Raw genomic sequence first — 16,034 nt, 5'->3', positions numbered from 1 at the left:
ATGGGAAAAAATGTGCTGATAGATTTGCTTCAATTTGTAAAAAATGCAATGCAATATCTGCAAAGCGCAATAAAGCAAAGTACGCCTGTATACAGATCACGTCGCCTTCTCTTTACATACTCTGCCCCCTGACGTTCATGTCTTATGTCATAAAATGTTCAGTATCACCATCACCTTGCAGGACTCTTCTGGTGCTGTTCCTGTCCTATAGAACTCTCCTCTTCACTCTGTCAGGCTGTTGTCCTCTTCAAAGCTTTACATTTTCTCTTAAAGGCTACACCCTTACTTGTTAAAGGGACATTGTACTGTAAAATTTTCTCTCATATAAGCTGTTCCCAATTGATTATACCAGTCTATGGTCTATAGAGTCAAGGCATTCTGGAGTAGCCGGTTGAGGCAGTATAATACTTTCTAATATTATAACATTTTATGCTGTGCAAAGCACAAATTTATTGTGTAATTCAAAATAAATTTATCTAATTATAATTTGTGCAATAAGCAAATTATGAGCCTACCTACGTTTAGCTTTCAACAAAGAATACAAAGAGAACAAAGCAAATTTGATGATAGAAGTAAATTGGAATGTTGTTTCAATCATGTAAGTTTAATTTTGACTTGACTGTCCCTTTAAGTAATCACAGATTTTTCAAAACAAGCTATTTATATTATGTGATAAAATATGCAAGTTTCATACTATTAGGGCTGAATTTTAAAACGCTAACGGCATGTGTTCCAAATTGCTAACATTTTAGGTGTGTTGCTAATAGCACAAAATAAGCAGTATTGCTGCATTAAGCTACATGAGACACTTGAGTATGTAATAAAATACAGGATTCTGTATTACAGTAATAAGGAAGGGAGAATTAGTAAACAATCATTCCCTTTATTCTTTCATAAAAAGAATTAGATTCCCTCTGGCAGGATGGGAGAATGTACAGTCCCCTATTAACATGAATGAATGCCTTAATTCTAAACACAACTCTCTGCAAGAATTCACCATTAGCCAACTATAGTAAATTGTATGTTAATCAAACTACAAACAAAGATGACACTTTAATAAATGATAACTTGAATAATTGTAATGGTCTTGTTTATCTAAAAAAAAAAATATTCAGACATTGGCAAAATACATAACTATGTAAGATATTAAAATCATTTATCACTTGGATCACAATAATGAAAAAGCCTTAGTTTTCCCCTTCACTGCAGGAATGTAAGCTTAGGTGCCAGCCAATTTTTGGTTCAGCACCCTGGGTAGTGCTTGCTGATTGGTGGCTACTTTTGGTAGCAATAATTTCCTCGAATCGTATAATTTTCTGCATTGTTAATAATGTAAAATATTATAAAACACTGAACACAGATGCAATATCTAAAATACAAGTTGAAGTAAAAAAAGATATAATAAGTACCCACAATTAATATTCTGTCTATCATTATTATTATAAATACTAATCACATATTACTTTTAGTTTCAGGCAAACAAAGTTTAAAGATTTACGATGGTCACGATGCTGTAAAGCGCAACCAGCCCAGAATGATCTCAGTCCCTAGAATTACAAAGAGTGAAGAAGTTGTGGTGAGTAGATTTACCAAGGCATATTTTCCTGTTATCATTGTGTCTAGATAACTACTTTTTGTAATACATCACTAGGCCTCGAGGCCTGAGCATCTGACTCAATAACAGCAGGTCTCTAATCTGTGTTCCAGGAGGCTGCCCTCCGAGCATATTACATTCCTGATGACCCCCAGGACTACGAGCTTCAGACACTTACTCAGCAGACATTGCTCTGTGATGACATTATTAACAGAAACGGAGCAACAGAAGACAGCAAAGTTACTTCTGTGTTCAAAGAAACCATCCCTGAAGCATGGATCATAATGGCAAAACCAAAGGAGCAAGAAGTTATCAAATGTTTTCTTGGCTGGATGAAGTGAGTAATTGTATGATGGTACAAAAGAACAATTGGTTTTATTTATATAATTTTGAGCTAAAGAAAACAGCGGCATTGTTTGTTCTGGATATTATACAGAGGCAGATGTTCTTTTTTATTGTTTATCCTGTTAATCTGTGGCTGTAAGCATCGCTTCCTGTACACTTCACTTTTCAGACATGCGGTACATTGATGTAGGCTCTAATTTTTTTTTGTCATCTCATTTACACTGATATGTAGGCCAGCCTTTATGCATTGGAAAACAGGAAGATGCTTTTACTTATCATATAGTTGAACTGTTTTAAAGAGGATGTGGGGACTATAGAATACTTGTGGTTGTTTGTGCAAATGTTGATAACCAAGATTGAGTTACTTATAGAATGCTACACATTTTCTGTGTATACCTCCTTATAGTATAACCTCGAGCTGTGCTGTGATGGATTATTGACACTACCATAAAACTCATTGATGTAGGTATTGCTGCAATCAATGTGTAGGTAGGAATGGCATAAAATGACATGATTTAGGGCCTATTGCAGGCCTGAAATGTTGTACTATGATCAGGGCCGCCACTAGAAATTTTGGGGCCCCTGACTTAACCATTGATCAGGGCCCCCCCCCCCCCCCCCCTTTGACATGTGCAATTTTTAACCAAGTGACTAAAACGTATATGCACTTTATTCTTAAGTGTCTATTTAAACTTGGAAATGTTGTAAAGGTAGTAACATACAAACACACAGACACACTCATACACTGAAACACACGCACACTAACACATAAGGATTCACATATAGACACTCTAGCAGACACGCAAAGAAACACACTCAGACACAGACACCCAAACAGACACTCAGCACTTGTTTACATTGACCTGACAAGTAATGAGGTAAACTGCAGTTTTGTAAAAAAAGGAAATTTAGAAAACAAAATATGGAGTTCTGATTAACTTTTTGTAAAGGAAGATGCAAACTAAATGACGACAACAGCATGCAGTGGCTGAAAGGAAAGGCCCTGAACTGCCTAAACAATAATTTAAAGGTTAAATGGTAGATTGGTGATTTCCGGAAAGGTCTCATTAGTCTCAAAGTCTGTAGAAAGATGTGAATAATCAGTAGTAAGGTCAAAATGTCCTAAAAAGAACAGTCAATGGACACACACACACACACACAAACTCAAACTTGCACATACACCCAAGGAAACACCGACAGAGACAGCCTTAGAAAACACACAAAGACATACACACACACACACACACACCCACAGAAAACAAAGACATACACACACACAGAGACAACCACATAAAACACAGAAAGACATACATACACACACCCTCACTGAGACATCCACAGAAAACACACATCCTCACAGAGACATCCACAGAAAACACAGACATACACAACCACCCTCACAGAGACACCCATAGAAAAAGCTCAAAGACATATGTACACACCCTCACAGAAAATAAATGCACAAAGACATACACACCCACCCTCACAGAGAGACCCACAGAAAAAAAATACATACACACTCATAGAGACACAAACCAAAGCACAAATAAATAAACAGACACCCACAGAAACACTCACAGGAGGAAACATTTATGCACCTTGCATCCCCTTAATCAACAGTGTGTGACATGCATGATAAAAAAAATTGCATAAATTAAGAGGTCACTTTTTAAAGAATCATATTTGTAAATGTGCAAAAATAATTATGTGAATTCAAAATTGTACATTAATGATCTGGGTAGATGGCTAGATGAAGAAAAGTACTTTTAAAAGGTTGACATATGTTTGTTTGATTTTTTCCCATTTTCCCCAACCAAGAGCACCACTTCAAATATAGTGTACAAATGTTCCCATCTGTCAACTGTACTTATGGATTTTGAAAATGCTGTACTCTATATGGTCTTGGTGGAACCATAAGCTGTGGTACTCATACCATTAGATCTGGTTAAATGCAGGATTTAGGCTTGTTGGTATGTATTTCAAAATTAAGTCAGCTGTAGTGTAAACTGAACAGTTTTAAGTTAACTTGTCTCATTTCAAACACTGAGCAATCTTAGTCTGAGAGTATAACATGTTATGCAGATGTAAAAATCTTAGATAAAATGCCTCCTTGCATCTGGAAAGTCCTTGCATAAAGGGGCAGTAATCTGGAATATATATATATATAGGGCACCTACCATTTGTGTATTGAGGAGGAAACATTTCTGCATGGTTTTAAATATAGAATGTCTACAGCATTGTCAAATAATCATAAATACACTGCTGCTAAAAAAAATGTGTTTTCTCCAACATAGGTGTGTCCGGTCCACGGCGTCATCCTTACTTGTGGGATATTCTCTTCCCCAACAGGAAATGGCAAAGAGCCCAGCAAAGCTGGTCATATGATCCCTCCTAGGCTCCGCCTACCCCAGTCATTCTCTTTGCCGTTGCACAGGCAACATCTCCACGGAGATGGCTAAGAGTTTTTTGGTGTTTAAATGTAGTTTTATTCTTCAATCAAGTGTTTGTTATTTTAAAATAGTGCTGGTATGTACTATTTACTCTGAAACAGAAAAGAGAAGAAGATTTCTGTTTGTGAGAGGAAGATGATTTTAGCAGACGTTACTAAAATCGATTGCTGTTTCCACACAGGACTGTTGAGATGAAGTAACTTCAGTTGGGGGAAGCAGTTGGCAGACTTTTCTGCCTGAGGTATGATGGCCACATTTCTAACACGACTTGGTAATGCTGGAAGGCTGTCATTTTCCCTATGGGGACCGGTAAGCCATTTTCTTAGATTAAGTAAAAGAATAAAGGCTTTATAAGGGCTTATAAAACTGGTAGACATTTTTCTGGGCTAAAACGATTACTTGCTAAGCATTTTTGACAGATTATAGCGCTTTATAGTTATTATAATCTTGGGGATTGTTGTTAAAAAACGGCAGGCACTGTATGGACACCTTTTTCAGATGGGGGCCTTCTCTAGTCATAGGCAGAGCCTCATTTTCGCGCCACTAATGCGCAGTTGTTTTTGGAAGGCAAGGCATGCAGATGCATGTGTGAGGAGCTAGGATCCACTGAAAAAGCTTATAGAAGGCGTCATTTGGTATCGTATTCCCCTCTGGGCTTGGTTGGGTCTCAGCAAAGCAGATTCCTGGGACTGTATAGGGGTTAAATGTAAAAATGGCTCCGGTTCCGTTATTTTAAGGGTTAAAGCTTCCAAATTTGGTGTGCAATACTTTTAAGGCTTTAAGACACTGTGGTGAAATTTTGGTGAATTTTGAACAATTGCTTCATACTTTTTCGCATTTTCAGTAATAAAGTGTGTTCTGTTTAAAATTTAAAGTAACAGTAACGGTTTCATTTTAAAACGTTTTTTGTGCTTTGTTGACAAGTTTAAGCCTGTTTAACATGTCTGAACCATCAGATAAACGATGTTCTATATGTATGAATGCCAATGTGTCTCCCCATTTAAATATATGTGATAATTGTGACATGGTGTCCAAACAAAGTAGGGACAATGATGCCACAGATAATAATAGTGCCCAAGATGAGTCTTCAGATGAGGGGAGTAAGCATGGTACTGCATCACCCCCTTCTGTGTCTACACCAGTTTTGCCCACACAAGAGGCCCCTAGTACATCTAGTGCGCCAATACTTATTACTATGCAACAATTAACGGCTGTTATGGATAATTCTATTAAAAATATTTTATCTAAAATGCCTACTTATCAAAGAAAGCGCGATTGCTCTGTTTTAAACACTGAAGAGCAAGAGGACGCTGATGATAACGCTTCTGACATACCCTCACACCAATCTGAAGGGGCCAGGAGGGAGGTTTTGTCTGAGGGAGAAATTTCAGATTCAGGGAAAATTTCTCAACAAGCTGAACCTGATGTTGTAACATTTAAATTTAAATTAGAACATCTCCGCGCACTGCTTAAGGAGGTATTATCTACTCTGGATGATTGTGACAATTTGGTCATTCCAGAGAAATTATGTAAGATGGACAAGTTCCTAGAGGTTCCGGTGCCCCCCGATGTTTTTCCTATACCCAAGCGGGTGGCGGACATAGTAAACAAGGAATGGGAAAGGCCCGGCATACCTTTTGTGCCTCCCCCTATATTTAAGAAATTATTTCCTATAGTCGACCCCAGAAAGGACTTATGGCAGACAGTCCCTAAGGTCGAGTGGGCGGTCTCTACTCTAAACAAACGCACTACTATTCCCATAGAAGATAGTTGTGCTTTTAAAGATCCTATGGATAAGAAATTAGAGGGTTTGCTTAAAAGAATGTTTGTTCAGCAAGGTTACCTTCTTCAACCAATTTCATGCATTGTTCCTGTCACTACGGCAGCGTGTTTCTGGTTCGAAGAACTAGAAAAGTCGCTCGATAAGGAATCTTCGTATGAGGAGATTATGGACAGAGTTCATGCACTCAAATTGGCTAACTTTTTTATTCTAGATGCCGCTTTGCAATTAGCGAGATTAGCGGCGAAAAATTCAGGGTTTGCTATCGTGGCGCGCAGAGCGCTCTGGCTAAAGTCTTGGTCAGCGGATGTGTCTTCCAAGACAAAATTGCTTAACATCCCTTTCAAGGGCAAAACACTGTTTGGTCCTGATTTGAAAGAGATTATTTCAGACATCACCGGTGGAAAGGGCCACGCCCTTCCTCAGGATAGGTCTTTTAAGGCTAGAAATAAGCCTAATTTTCGTCCCTTTCGCAGAAACGGACCAGCCTCTGCTTCTACATCCTCTAAGCAAGAGGGTAATACTTCTCAACCCAAACCAGCCTGGAGACCGATGCAAGGCTGGAACAAGGGTAAGCAGGCCAAGAAGCCCGCCACTGCTACCAAAACAGCATGAAGGGATGGCCCCCGATCCGGGACCGGATCTGGTGGGGGGCAGACTTTCTCTCTTTACTCAGGCCTGGGCAAGAGATGTTCAGGATCCTTGGGCACTAGAAATAGTTTCTCAAGGTTATCTCCTGGAATTCAAGGAACTACCCCCAAGGGGAAGGTTCCACAGGTCTCAATTATCTTCAAACCAAATAAAAAGACAGGCATTCTTACATTGTGTAGAAGACCTGTTAAGGATGGGAGTAATTCATCCAGTTCCAATAAGAGAACAAGGGATGGGATTTTACTCCAACCTGTTCATAGTTCCCAAAAAAGAGGGAACGTTCAGACCAATTCTAGATCTCAAGATCCTAAACAAATTTCTAAGGGTTCCATCATTCAAAATGGAAACCATTCGAACGATCCTTCCTACCATCCAGGAAGGTCAATTTATGACCACGGTGGATTTAAAGGATGCGTACCTCCATATTCCTATCCACAAGGAACATCATCAGTTCCTAAGATTCGCTTTTCTGGAAAAGCATTACCAGTTTGTGGCACTTCCTTTCGGATTAGCCACTGCTCCGAGAATTTTCACAAAGGTACTAGGGTCCCTTCTAGCGGTTCTAAGACCGAGGGGCATTGCAGTAGTACCGTACTTGGACGACATCCTGATTCAAGCGTCGTCTCTGTCAAAAGCAAAGGCTCATACGGACATAGTCCTAGCCTTTCTCAGATCTCACGGATGGAAAGTAAACATAGAAAAGAGCTCTCTTTCCCCGTCGACAAGATTTCCCTTCTTGGGAACAATAATAGACTCCTTAGAAATGAGAATTTTCCTGACAGAGGTCAGAAAATCAAAACTTCTAAGCTCTTGTCAGGTTCTTCATTCTGTTCTTCGTCCTTCCATAGCGCAGTGCATGGAAGTAATAGGATTGATGGTTGCAGCAATGGACATAGTTCCTTTTGCACGAATTCATCTAAGACCATTACAACTGTGCATGCTCAAACAGGGGAATGGGGATTATACAGACTTGTCTCCGACGATTCAAGTAGATCAAAGGACCAGAGATTCACTCCGTTGGTGGCTGAACCCGGACAATCTGTCACAGGGAATGAGCTTCCGCAGACCAGAGTGGGTCATTGTCACGACCGACGCCAGTCTGGTGGGCTGGGGCGCGGTCTGGGAACCCCTGAAGGCTCAGGGTCTATGGTCTCGGGAAGAATCTCTTCTCCCGATAAACATTCTGGAACTAAGAGCGATATTCAATGCTCTCAAAGCTTGGCCTCATCTAGCAAAGGCCAAATTCATAAGGTTTCAATCAGACAACATGACGACAGTTGCATATATCAACCATCAGGGGGGAACAAGAAGTTCCCTGGCGATGGAGGAAGTGACCAAGATAATTCAATGGGCGGAGGATCACTCCTGCCACTTGTCTGCAATCCACATCCCAGGGGTGGAAAATTGGGAAGCGGATTTTCTGAGTCGTCAGACATTCCATCCGGGGGAGTGGGAACTCCACCCGGAAATCTTTGCCCAAATAACTCAATTATGGGGCATTCCAGACATGGATCTGATGGCGTCTCGTCAGAACTTCAAGGTTCCTTGTTACGGGTCCAGATCCAGGGATCCCAAGGCGACTCTAGTAGATGCACTAGTAGCACCTTGGACCTTCAACCTAGCTTATGTTTTCCCGCCGTTTCCTCTCATTCCCAGGCTGGTAGCCAGGATCAACCAGGAGAGGGCTTCGGTAATCTTGATAGCTCCTGCGTGGCCACGCAGGACTTGGTATGCAGACCTGGTGAATATGTCATCGGCTCCACCATGGAAGCTACCTTTGAGACAGGACCTTCTTGTTCAAGGTCCATTCGTGCATCCGAATCTGGTCTCTCTCCAACTGACTGCTTGGAGATTGAACGCTTGATTTTATCAAAGCGTGGGTTTTCAGATTCTGTAATAGATACTCTGATTCAGGCTAGAAAGCCTGTAACTAGAAAAATTTACCATAAGATATGGAAAAAATATATCTATTGGTGTAAATCTAAAGGATTCCCATGGAACAAGATTAAAATTCCTAGGATTTTATCCTTTCTACAAGAGGGTTTGGAGAAGGGATTATCTGCAAGTTCTCTGAAGGGACAGATTTCTGCGTTATCTGTTTTACTTCACAAAAGGCTGGCAGCTGTGCCAGACGTTCAAGCGTTTGTTCAGGCTCTGGTTAGAATCAAGCCTGTTTACAGACCTTTGACTCCTCCCTGGAGTCTTAATCTGGTTCTTTCAGTTCTTCAAGGGGTTCCGTTTGAACCCTTACATTCCGTAGATATTAAGTTATTATCTTGGAAAGTTCTGTTTTTGGTTGCAATTTCTTCTGCTAGAAGAGTTTCTGAGTTATCTGCTCTGCAGTGTTCTCCGCCCTATCTGGTGTTCCATGCAGATAAGGTGGTTTTGCGTACTAAGCCTGGTTTTCTTCCGAAAGTTGTTTCCAACAAAAATATTAACCAGGAGATAGTTGTACCTTCTTTGTGTCCGAATCCAGTTTCAAAGAAGGAACGTTTGTTACACAATTTGGACGTAGTCCGTGCTCTAAAATTCTATTTAGAGGCCACTATAGATTTCAGACAAACTTCTTCTTTGTTTGTTGTTTATTCTGGTAAAAGGAGAGGTCAAAAAGCAACTTCTACCTCTTTTTCTTTTTGGCTTAAAAGCATTATCCGTTTGGCATATGAGACTGCCGGACGGCAGCCTCCTGAAAGAATCACAGCTCACTCCACTAGGGCTGTGGCTTCCACATGGGCCTTCAAGAACGAGGCTTCTGTTGACCAGATATGTAAGGCAGCGACTTGGTCTTCACTGCACACTTTTGCCAAATTTTACAAATTTGATACTTTTGCTTCTTCAGAGGCTATTTTTGGGAGAAAGGTTTTGCAAGCCGTGGTGCCTTCCATTTAGGTGACCTGATTTGCTCCCTCCCTTCATCCGTGTCCTAAAGCTTTGGTATTGGTTCCCACAAGTAAGGATGACGCCGTGGACCGGACACACCTATGTTGGAGAAAACAGAATTTATGCTTACCTGATAAATTACTTTCTCCAACGGTGTGTCCGGTCCACGGCCCGCCCTGGTTTTTTTAATCAGGTCTGATGAATTATTTTCTCTAACTACAGTCACCACGGTATCATATGGTTTCTCCTATGCATATTTCCTCCTGTACGTCGGTCGAATGACTGGGGTAGGCGGAGCCTAGGAGGGATCATATGACCAGCTTTGCTGGGCTCTTTGCCATTTCCTGTTGGGGAAGAGAATATCCCACAAGTAAGGATGACGCCGTGGACCGGACACACCGTTGGAGAAAGTAATTTATCAGGTAAGCATAAATTCTGTTTTTATGGACCCCTGGCCCCACCATACAACTACTGCCACACTGAAGTTACAATCCAAAATTGCACAAAGAAATAAAAAACATTTGCTAAGTAAGTCCTACCTCCTCAAATGAAAGTGATCTGCCGTCTGACTCAGGCACACACTGTACAAACAAAGTGCCAAGTCTGTCTCACACTGTGCATAGTGGTTTAGTGCACACTCATAAATACTCTCAAATGCTAATACTTTACTCCTTGTAATAACATTTCCCATGCTCAATTAGCACTCTGCTGTAGTACCACACTGGTGGCTGCCAAAATTAAATTTTTTTTTTTGTTCTTGCCTCATGGGGCCCCCCTTGCCCATTGGGCCCCTGACAGGAGTCACCCCTGTCACCCCCTGATGGCTGCCCTGACTATGATTAAGGACCTAACATTAAAGAAATAAAAGTCTTTTTGAAGACTAGAAGTTATATTGATACTTCATTTGGCAAATAATGACAGGCCAGGCTACAAGTCATTGAAGAGGAGAGATGCTGTTTTTTGGTTTATGCAAAAAAATGTGCGAGACTCATGTGTTGCCTCCAAGTTTTAGTACAGTTAATAACAACGTACGTTGTTTTCACGAAGTTCCTTCTTCTTTGTTGTTAATTCGTAATCCTTGTTATGCGTTTTGAACATTACATAATAGGCTGAAAACACTTCCAGTTTTCAAGTGACAGTTTAAATGGGTATGAGAGTGCATCTCATTTTTTGCAATACACTTGTATTAATGGAAATGCTTCTAGTAAAAGTTATCGCTGTTTCAGTGAACTTTTTTACTGTAAAACTATAGAAAGTTCCCCAGAGAGTTATGGGCAGCCTGGAATATCAGCACATTGGTGCAGCTGTATGTTTCCTGTAAGAAGCAAGTTAATTTGCTTGTGCAAAAGCTGCCCAAAGTGCTAAGATAGTCACGCGGGGGGATTGTTGTCCCTGTAGTCCCCTTACAGACAGACAAAGAAAAAGTTAAATGTTTTAACGCTGTTCCTAATAAGAATGATAAACTTTATAAAAAATTTTCACATTAAAATAAGAGGCAGTCAGGCCAGGTTAACAAGATATAAAGTCTTGTTGGTTTAGCCCTGCGATTGTAATCATAGCGCACCATTCCCTCTCTACACATCTATCATTTAATTGTTTCTGAAGAGTGACATTAAGTAAAACTTTATTCATTGCTTGCACAGAGCATATGTACATATGCCCCCATCACCTGCACGGAACAGTGCTACTAAGAAAACCATAAGTTGCATCATGGATGACTCAGTTTGCATCGTTGGAGATTAAAGGGACGTAAAACCCCAAATTTTTCTTTTATGATTCAGATAAAGTATATGATTTTAAACAGCTTTCCAATTTACTTCTATTATTATCAAATTTGCTTCATTCTCTTGATATCCTTTGTTAAAGGAGCAGCAATGCACTACTGTGAGCTAGCTGAGTACATTTGATGATCCAATGATAGGAGGCATATATGTACAGTCACCAGTCACTAGCTAGCTCCCAGTAATGCATTGCTGCTCCTAAGCCTATCTTCTTTTTAACAAAGGATAACAAGGGAACAAAATAAATGATATAATAGAAGTAAATTGGAAACATATTTAAAATTGGCTGCTCTATCTGAATCCTGAAAGAAACATTTTTGGTTTCATTTACCTTTAATACATGTAAACAAATGCACAGTGTTTAAATGAGGGTGCACTATGCATATATACATATGCTCTCCGTGCACAGTCAAAGATTTCAGCATAAAGGCAAAGTAAACGCTTTCAGGATTCAGAAAGAACATGGAATTTTAAACAACTTTCCAGTTTACTTTTGTTATCAATTTTGCTTTGTTTTCTTGGTGTCCTATGTAGAAGAGTTAGGGTCTTTAGCTGCTATGTATAAAATTACTATTAACATTGTTGCAACCACTGCGGCCAAATGTCTTAAGACACATGCACACTCCTAGACTCACCTAGGTTTTCTCTTTAACAAAGGATACCAAGAGAACTAAGCAAAATTGGTAACAGAACTAAATTGAAAAGATATTTAAAATGTCATGAGCTATCCGATACATTTAAAGGGACGGTAAAGTCAAAATTAAATGTTTATAATTCAGACAGAGAATGTAATTTTAAACAACTTTTCAACTTACTTATATTATCAATTTTGCTTAGTTCTTTTGATGTCCTTTTGTTTGAGATTAATCCTAGGTGAGCTCAGGGGAGTGCATGTGTATTTAGCCATCTGGCAGCGGTTTTTGCAAAAATGTTTAAAACAATGTTATGCCATAGAGTGTACATAGCATTCTGTGTCAGCAGTGTTTGCAACTATGTATAATATTGCTATAAACATTGTTGCAAACACTGCTGCCAGATAACTAGACACGTGCATGCTCCTAAGCTCACCTAGGATTGCTCTTTAACAATAAATACAGAGAGAATAAGCGAAACTGATAACAGAAGTACATTGGAAAGTTGTTTAAAATATCATGGTCTATATAATCCATTTAAATTTAATTTTGACTTTACTGTACATGAGTTATGGTTTCCCAATAACCAGCTGTCATGTTTCCTTATAAGGCATTTACAATATATAATATTTAGGTGCCCAATTCTAAGTGTATCCGCGCCATGGGATAACATAGGAACTTGAGGGTTTGCCTTATTCGTGTAGTTCTTAGAAGCCTTGGTGAATATAGACTACTATGTGATGAGGTAGCAAAATCATATCACCCAGGGAAAAGGTGCGCAGTTCACAATAAATAGGTGTATAATGCAGTGATAATAATGTATATAATGCAGTGATAATAATGTATATAATGCAGTGATAATAATGTATATAATACAGACTTATGTTTAAAAGTAAATGTTTTTTTTTATTTCATGTTTTACTTTGTCAGAGTTGGCGTAGCCTATATATCCATACCAGTAAATAAAGGAAGCACTGTGCAGAATGTAATACAGGAGATTCTGCTGCAGCTTGGGCGGCAGGTACATTTTACTTTTTATTTATTTATTTATTTATTTTAAGCAATCAGTTGTGAATGTGCTTTTTATTAGGGATGTGCATTTGTGTCCTTCGTTAGGATCCAAATGCAGAAAAAGGCGGCTGCTCGTGATGTTCGGTTCTTTTAAAAGCGCAACACACTTAGATCTGGATTTGCACAGACATTAGTATGCTGAATGTTCACAAGAATAAATCCGGCTCTGAAAAGAGCCGAATACCACGCGCTGACACCTTTATCTGCATTCGGATCCTAAGGAAGGTTCTGAATGCACATCCCTACTTTTTTTTTATTCATTTGTCCCTGTGGTTATATTTTTATTTATTTATTAATTTTGTTTTCTTAGAAGGAAAAGGTAGAGAATTTCAGGCTGGTAGAAGTTCTTATGGGAAGCAAACAAGGTAAGAATTTGCTTTGAATTTCAAGCAGTTTGAAATAAGCAAACCCAGGCGATAAATATTGTCATACATTACAGCAGTGCACGCTATTGCTCTGTTTATTATTATAGCAGTAGAAAAGTGCTGCAGTAAATTAGACATTAATGTAATATTTGTATATATGCATAGTACTAAGGGATATTAAAGGGACAGTCTAGGCCAAAATAAACTTTCATGATTCAGATAGAGAATGTAATTTTAAACAATTTTTCAATTTACTTTTATCACCAATTTTGCTTTGTTCTCTTGGTATTCTTAGTTGAAAGCTTAACCTAGGAGGTTCATATGCTAATTTCTTAGACCTTGAAGCCCACCTCTTTCAGATTGCATTTTAACAGTTTTTCACCACTAGAGGGTGTTAGTTCACGTATTTCATATAGATAACACTGTGCTCGTGCACGAGAAGTTATCTGGGAGCAGGCACTGATTGGCTAGACTGCAAGTCTGTCAAAAGAACTGAAAAAAGGGGCAGTTTGCAGAGGCTTAGATACAAGATAATCACAGAGGTTAAAAGTATATGATTATAACTGTGTTGGTTATGCAAAACTGGGAAATGGGTAATAAAGGGATTATCTATCTTTTAAAACAATAAAAATTCTGGTGTAGACTGTCCCTTTAAACAATATATAAATGCTAGGTAGAAAAAAAAGTGTACATTTTATGTCCATACTATGCCATTTTGTAACCTAAGTTTCCTCCCCTGCTTAGACCAGTTGGGGACAGTTATAAATGGGTCACTATATTGTGCAACCAATCACAGTGTGGAATATAGCAGTGTTATAGGGACAGGAAACCCCAAACTTTTCATTTATTATTTGGATGGAATATACAGCTTTAAACAATTTTCCATTTAATTTTATTATTACATTTGCTTAATTCACTTGTTGTCCTTTGCTGAAGGAATAGCATTGCACTACTGACAGGAAGCTGAACACATCTAGTTAGCCAATCACAAGAGACAAATGTATGCAGGCACCAATCAGCAGCTAGTTCCACTAGTGTAGTATATGCCTATTCTTAAAATAAATGTATTTGAAAACATGTAAAAATGTCATTTAGTTAGCAAAGTTGGCAGGATTTTGGATATCCTGAGCATTTCGGGGATTCTCTGCTTGTAAGCCCTTCTGAGTATGTTTATCATTTGCGCTAGATAGAGATTCAAAGTAAATGAGCTGCTGCACTGATCTATACATTACTATGTAGCATGTTGCTAGGTTAATCAAACTGCAGCATACTTAAAGGAACAATATAGTGCAAAAATGACATGGTGTTATTCTTTAAAGCATGTTATTTTAGCACACGTAGCCAAAAAATGTACTATAATGTCTCTTTGATAAAGGGACATTGCACTTAAAATTGACCCATCATAAAATTTCTTGTTAGTCAATAGGTTTCTCTTGTAAGGTGTATCCAGTCCACGGATCATCCATTACTTGTGGGATATTCTCCTTCCAAACAGGAAGTTGCAAGAGGATCACCCACAGCAGAGCTGCTATATAGCTCCTCCCCTAACTGCCATATCCTGTCATTCTCTTGCAACTCTCAACAAGCATGGAGGTAGTAAGAGAGAAGTGGTAAAACGTAGTTGGTTTTTTTCTTCAATCAAAAGTTTGTTGTTTTTAACCCCTTAATGACCACAATGTACCCTGTATTTCACTGGTCGTTAAGGGTTTTTGCAGGACATAATAGCACAAGTCTAGCAAGAACACGCTATTAATGCCCTCCCTCCAGCATGTTTTGTGGAATAGAGCAGTCGCAACGCTGGTGGCAAGACCGCACTATAAAATAATCAAGTCCCAAAAAAAGGCCAGCGACATACAGGGTACATCGCTGGTCCTTAAGGGGTTAAATGGTACCGGAGTTGTACTATTTTGTCCCAGGCAGAAAATAGAAGAAGAATCTGCCTGTGATTTCTATGATCTTAGCAGGTTGTAACTAAGATCCATTGCTGTTCTCACACATGACTGAAGAGAGAGGTAACTTCAGCGGGGGAATGGCGTGCAGGTTATCCTGCTATGAGGTATGTGCAGATAAAAACATTTCTAGAAGATGTGAATGCTAGAAAATGCTGCTGATACCAAATTTATGTAAGGTAAGCCTGAATACAGTGATTTAATAGCGACTGGTATCATGCTTACTTTCTGAGGTAATACTCTTATAGATTTACAATATAAAACATTTGCTGGCATGTTTAAACATTTTTATATATACTTTGGTGATAAAACTTTATTGGGGCCTAGTTTTTTTCCACATGGCTGGCTTAAATTTGCCTAGAAACAGTTTCCTGAGGCTTTCCACTGTTTTAATATGAGTGAGAGGGGCCTAATTTAGTGCTTTATTGCGCAGTAACTTTTACAGACTGAGACATCCAGCTTCCTCCAGGAGTCCCCTGAATGCTATAGGACCTCTCTTAAAGGGACAGTCTACTCCAGAATTTTAATTGTTTTAA

At 39.1% G+C, this 16,034-nt stretch overlaps 1 protein-coding gene across 1 annotated transcript in view; it reads left to right on the top strand.

Moving 5' to 3' along the window:
- The window catches only part of DGKQ (diacylglycerol kinase theta), a 539,130-nt gene that overhangs the window by 266,161 nt on the left and 256,935 nt on the right, over nucleotides 1-16,034 (top strand). Inside the window, exon 8 of the mRNA XM_053702740.1 lies at nucleotides 1,470-1,576. Within this exon, the coding sequence (XP_053558715.1) occupies nucleotides 1,470-1,576 (107 nt within the window). The remainder of the gene's footprint in view (nucleotides 1-1,469; nucleotides 1,577-16,034) is intronic.

The sequence above is a fragment of the Bombina bombina genome, chromosome 2 (assembly GCF_027579735.1).
Source record: "Bombina bombina isolate aBomBom1 chromosome 2, aBomBom1.pri, whole genome shotgun sequence".
NCBI lineage: Eukaryota > Metazoa > Chordata > Amphibia > Anura > Bombinatoridae > Bombina > Bombina bombina.
This window is presented reverse-complemented; position numbering and strand designations above follow the sequence as displayed.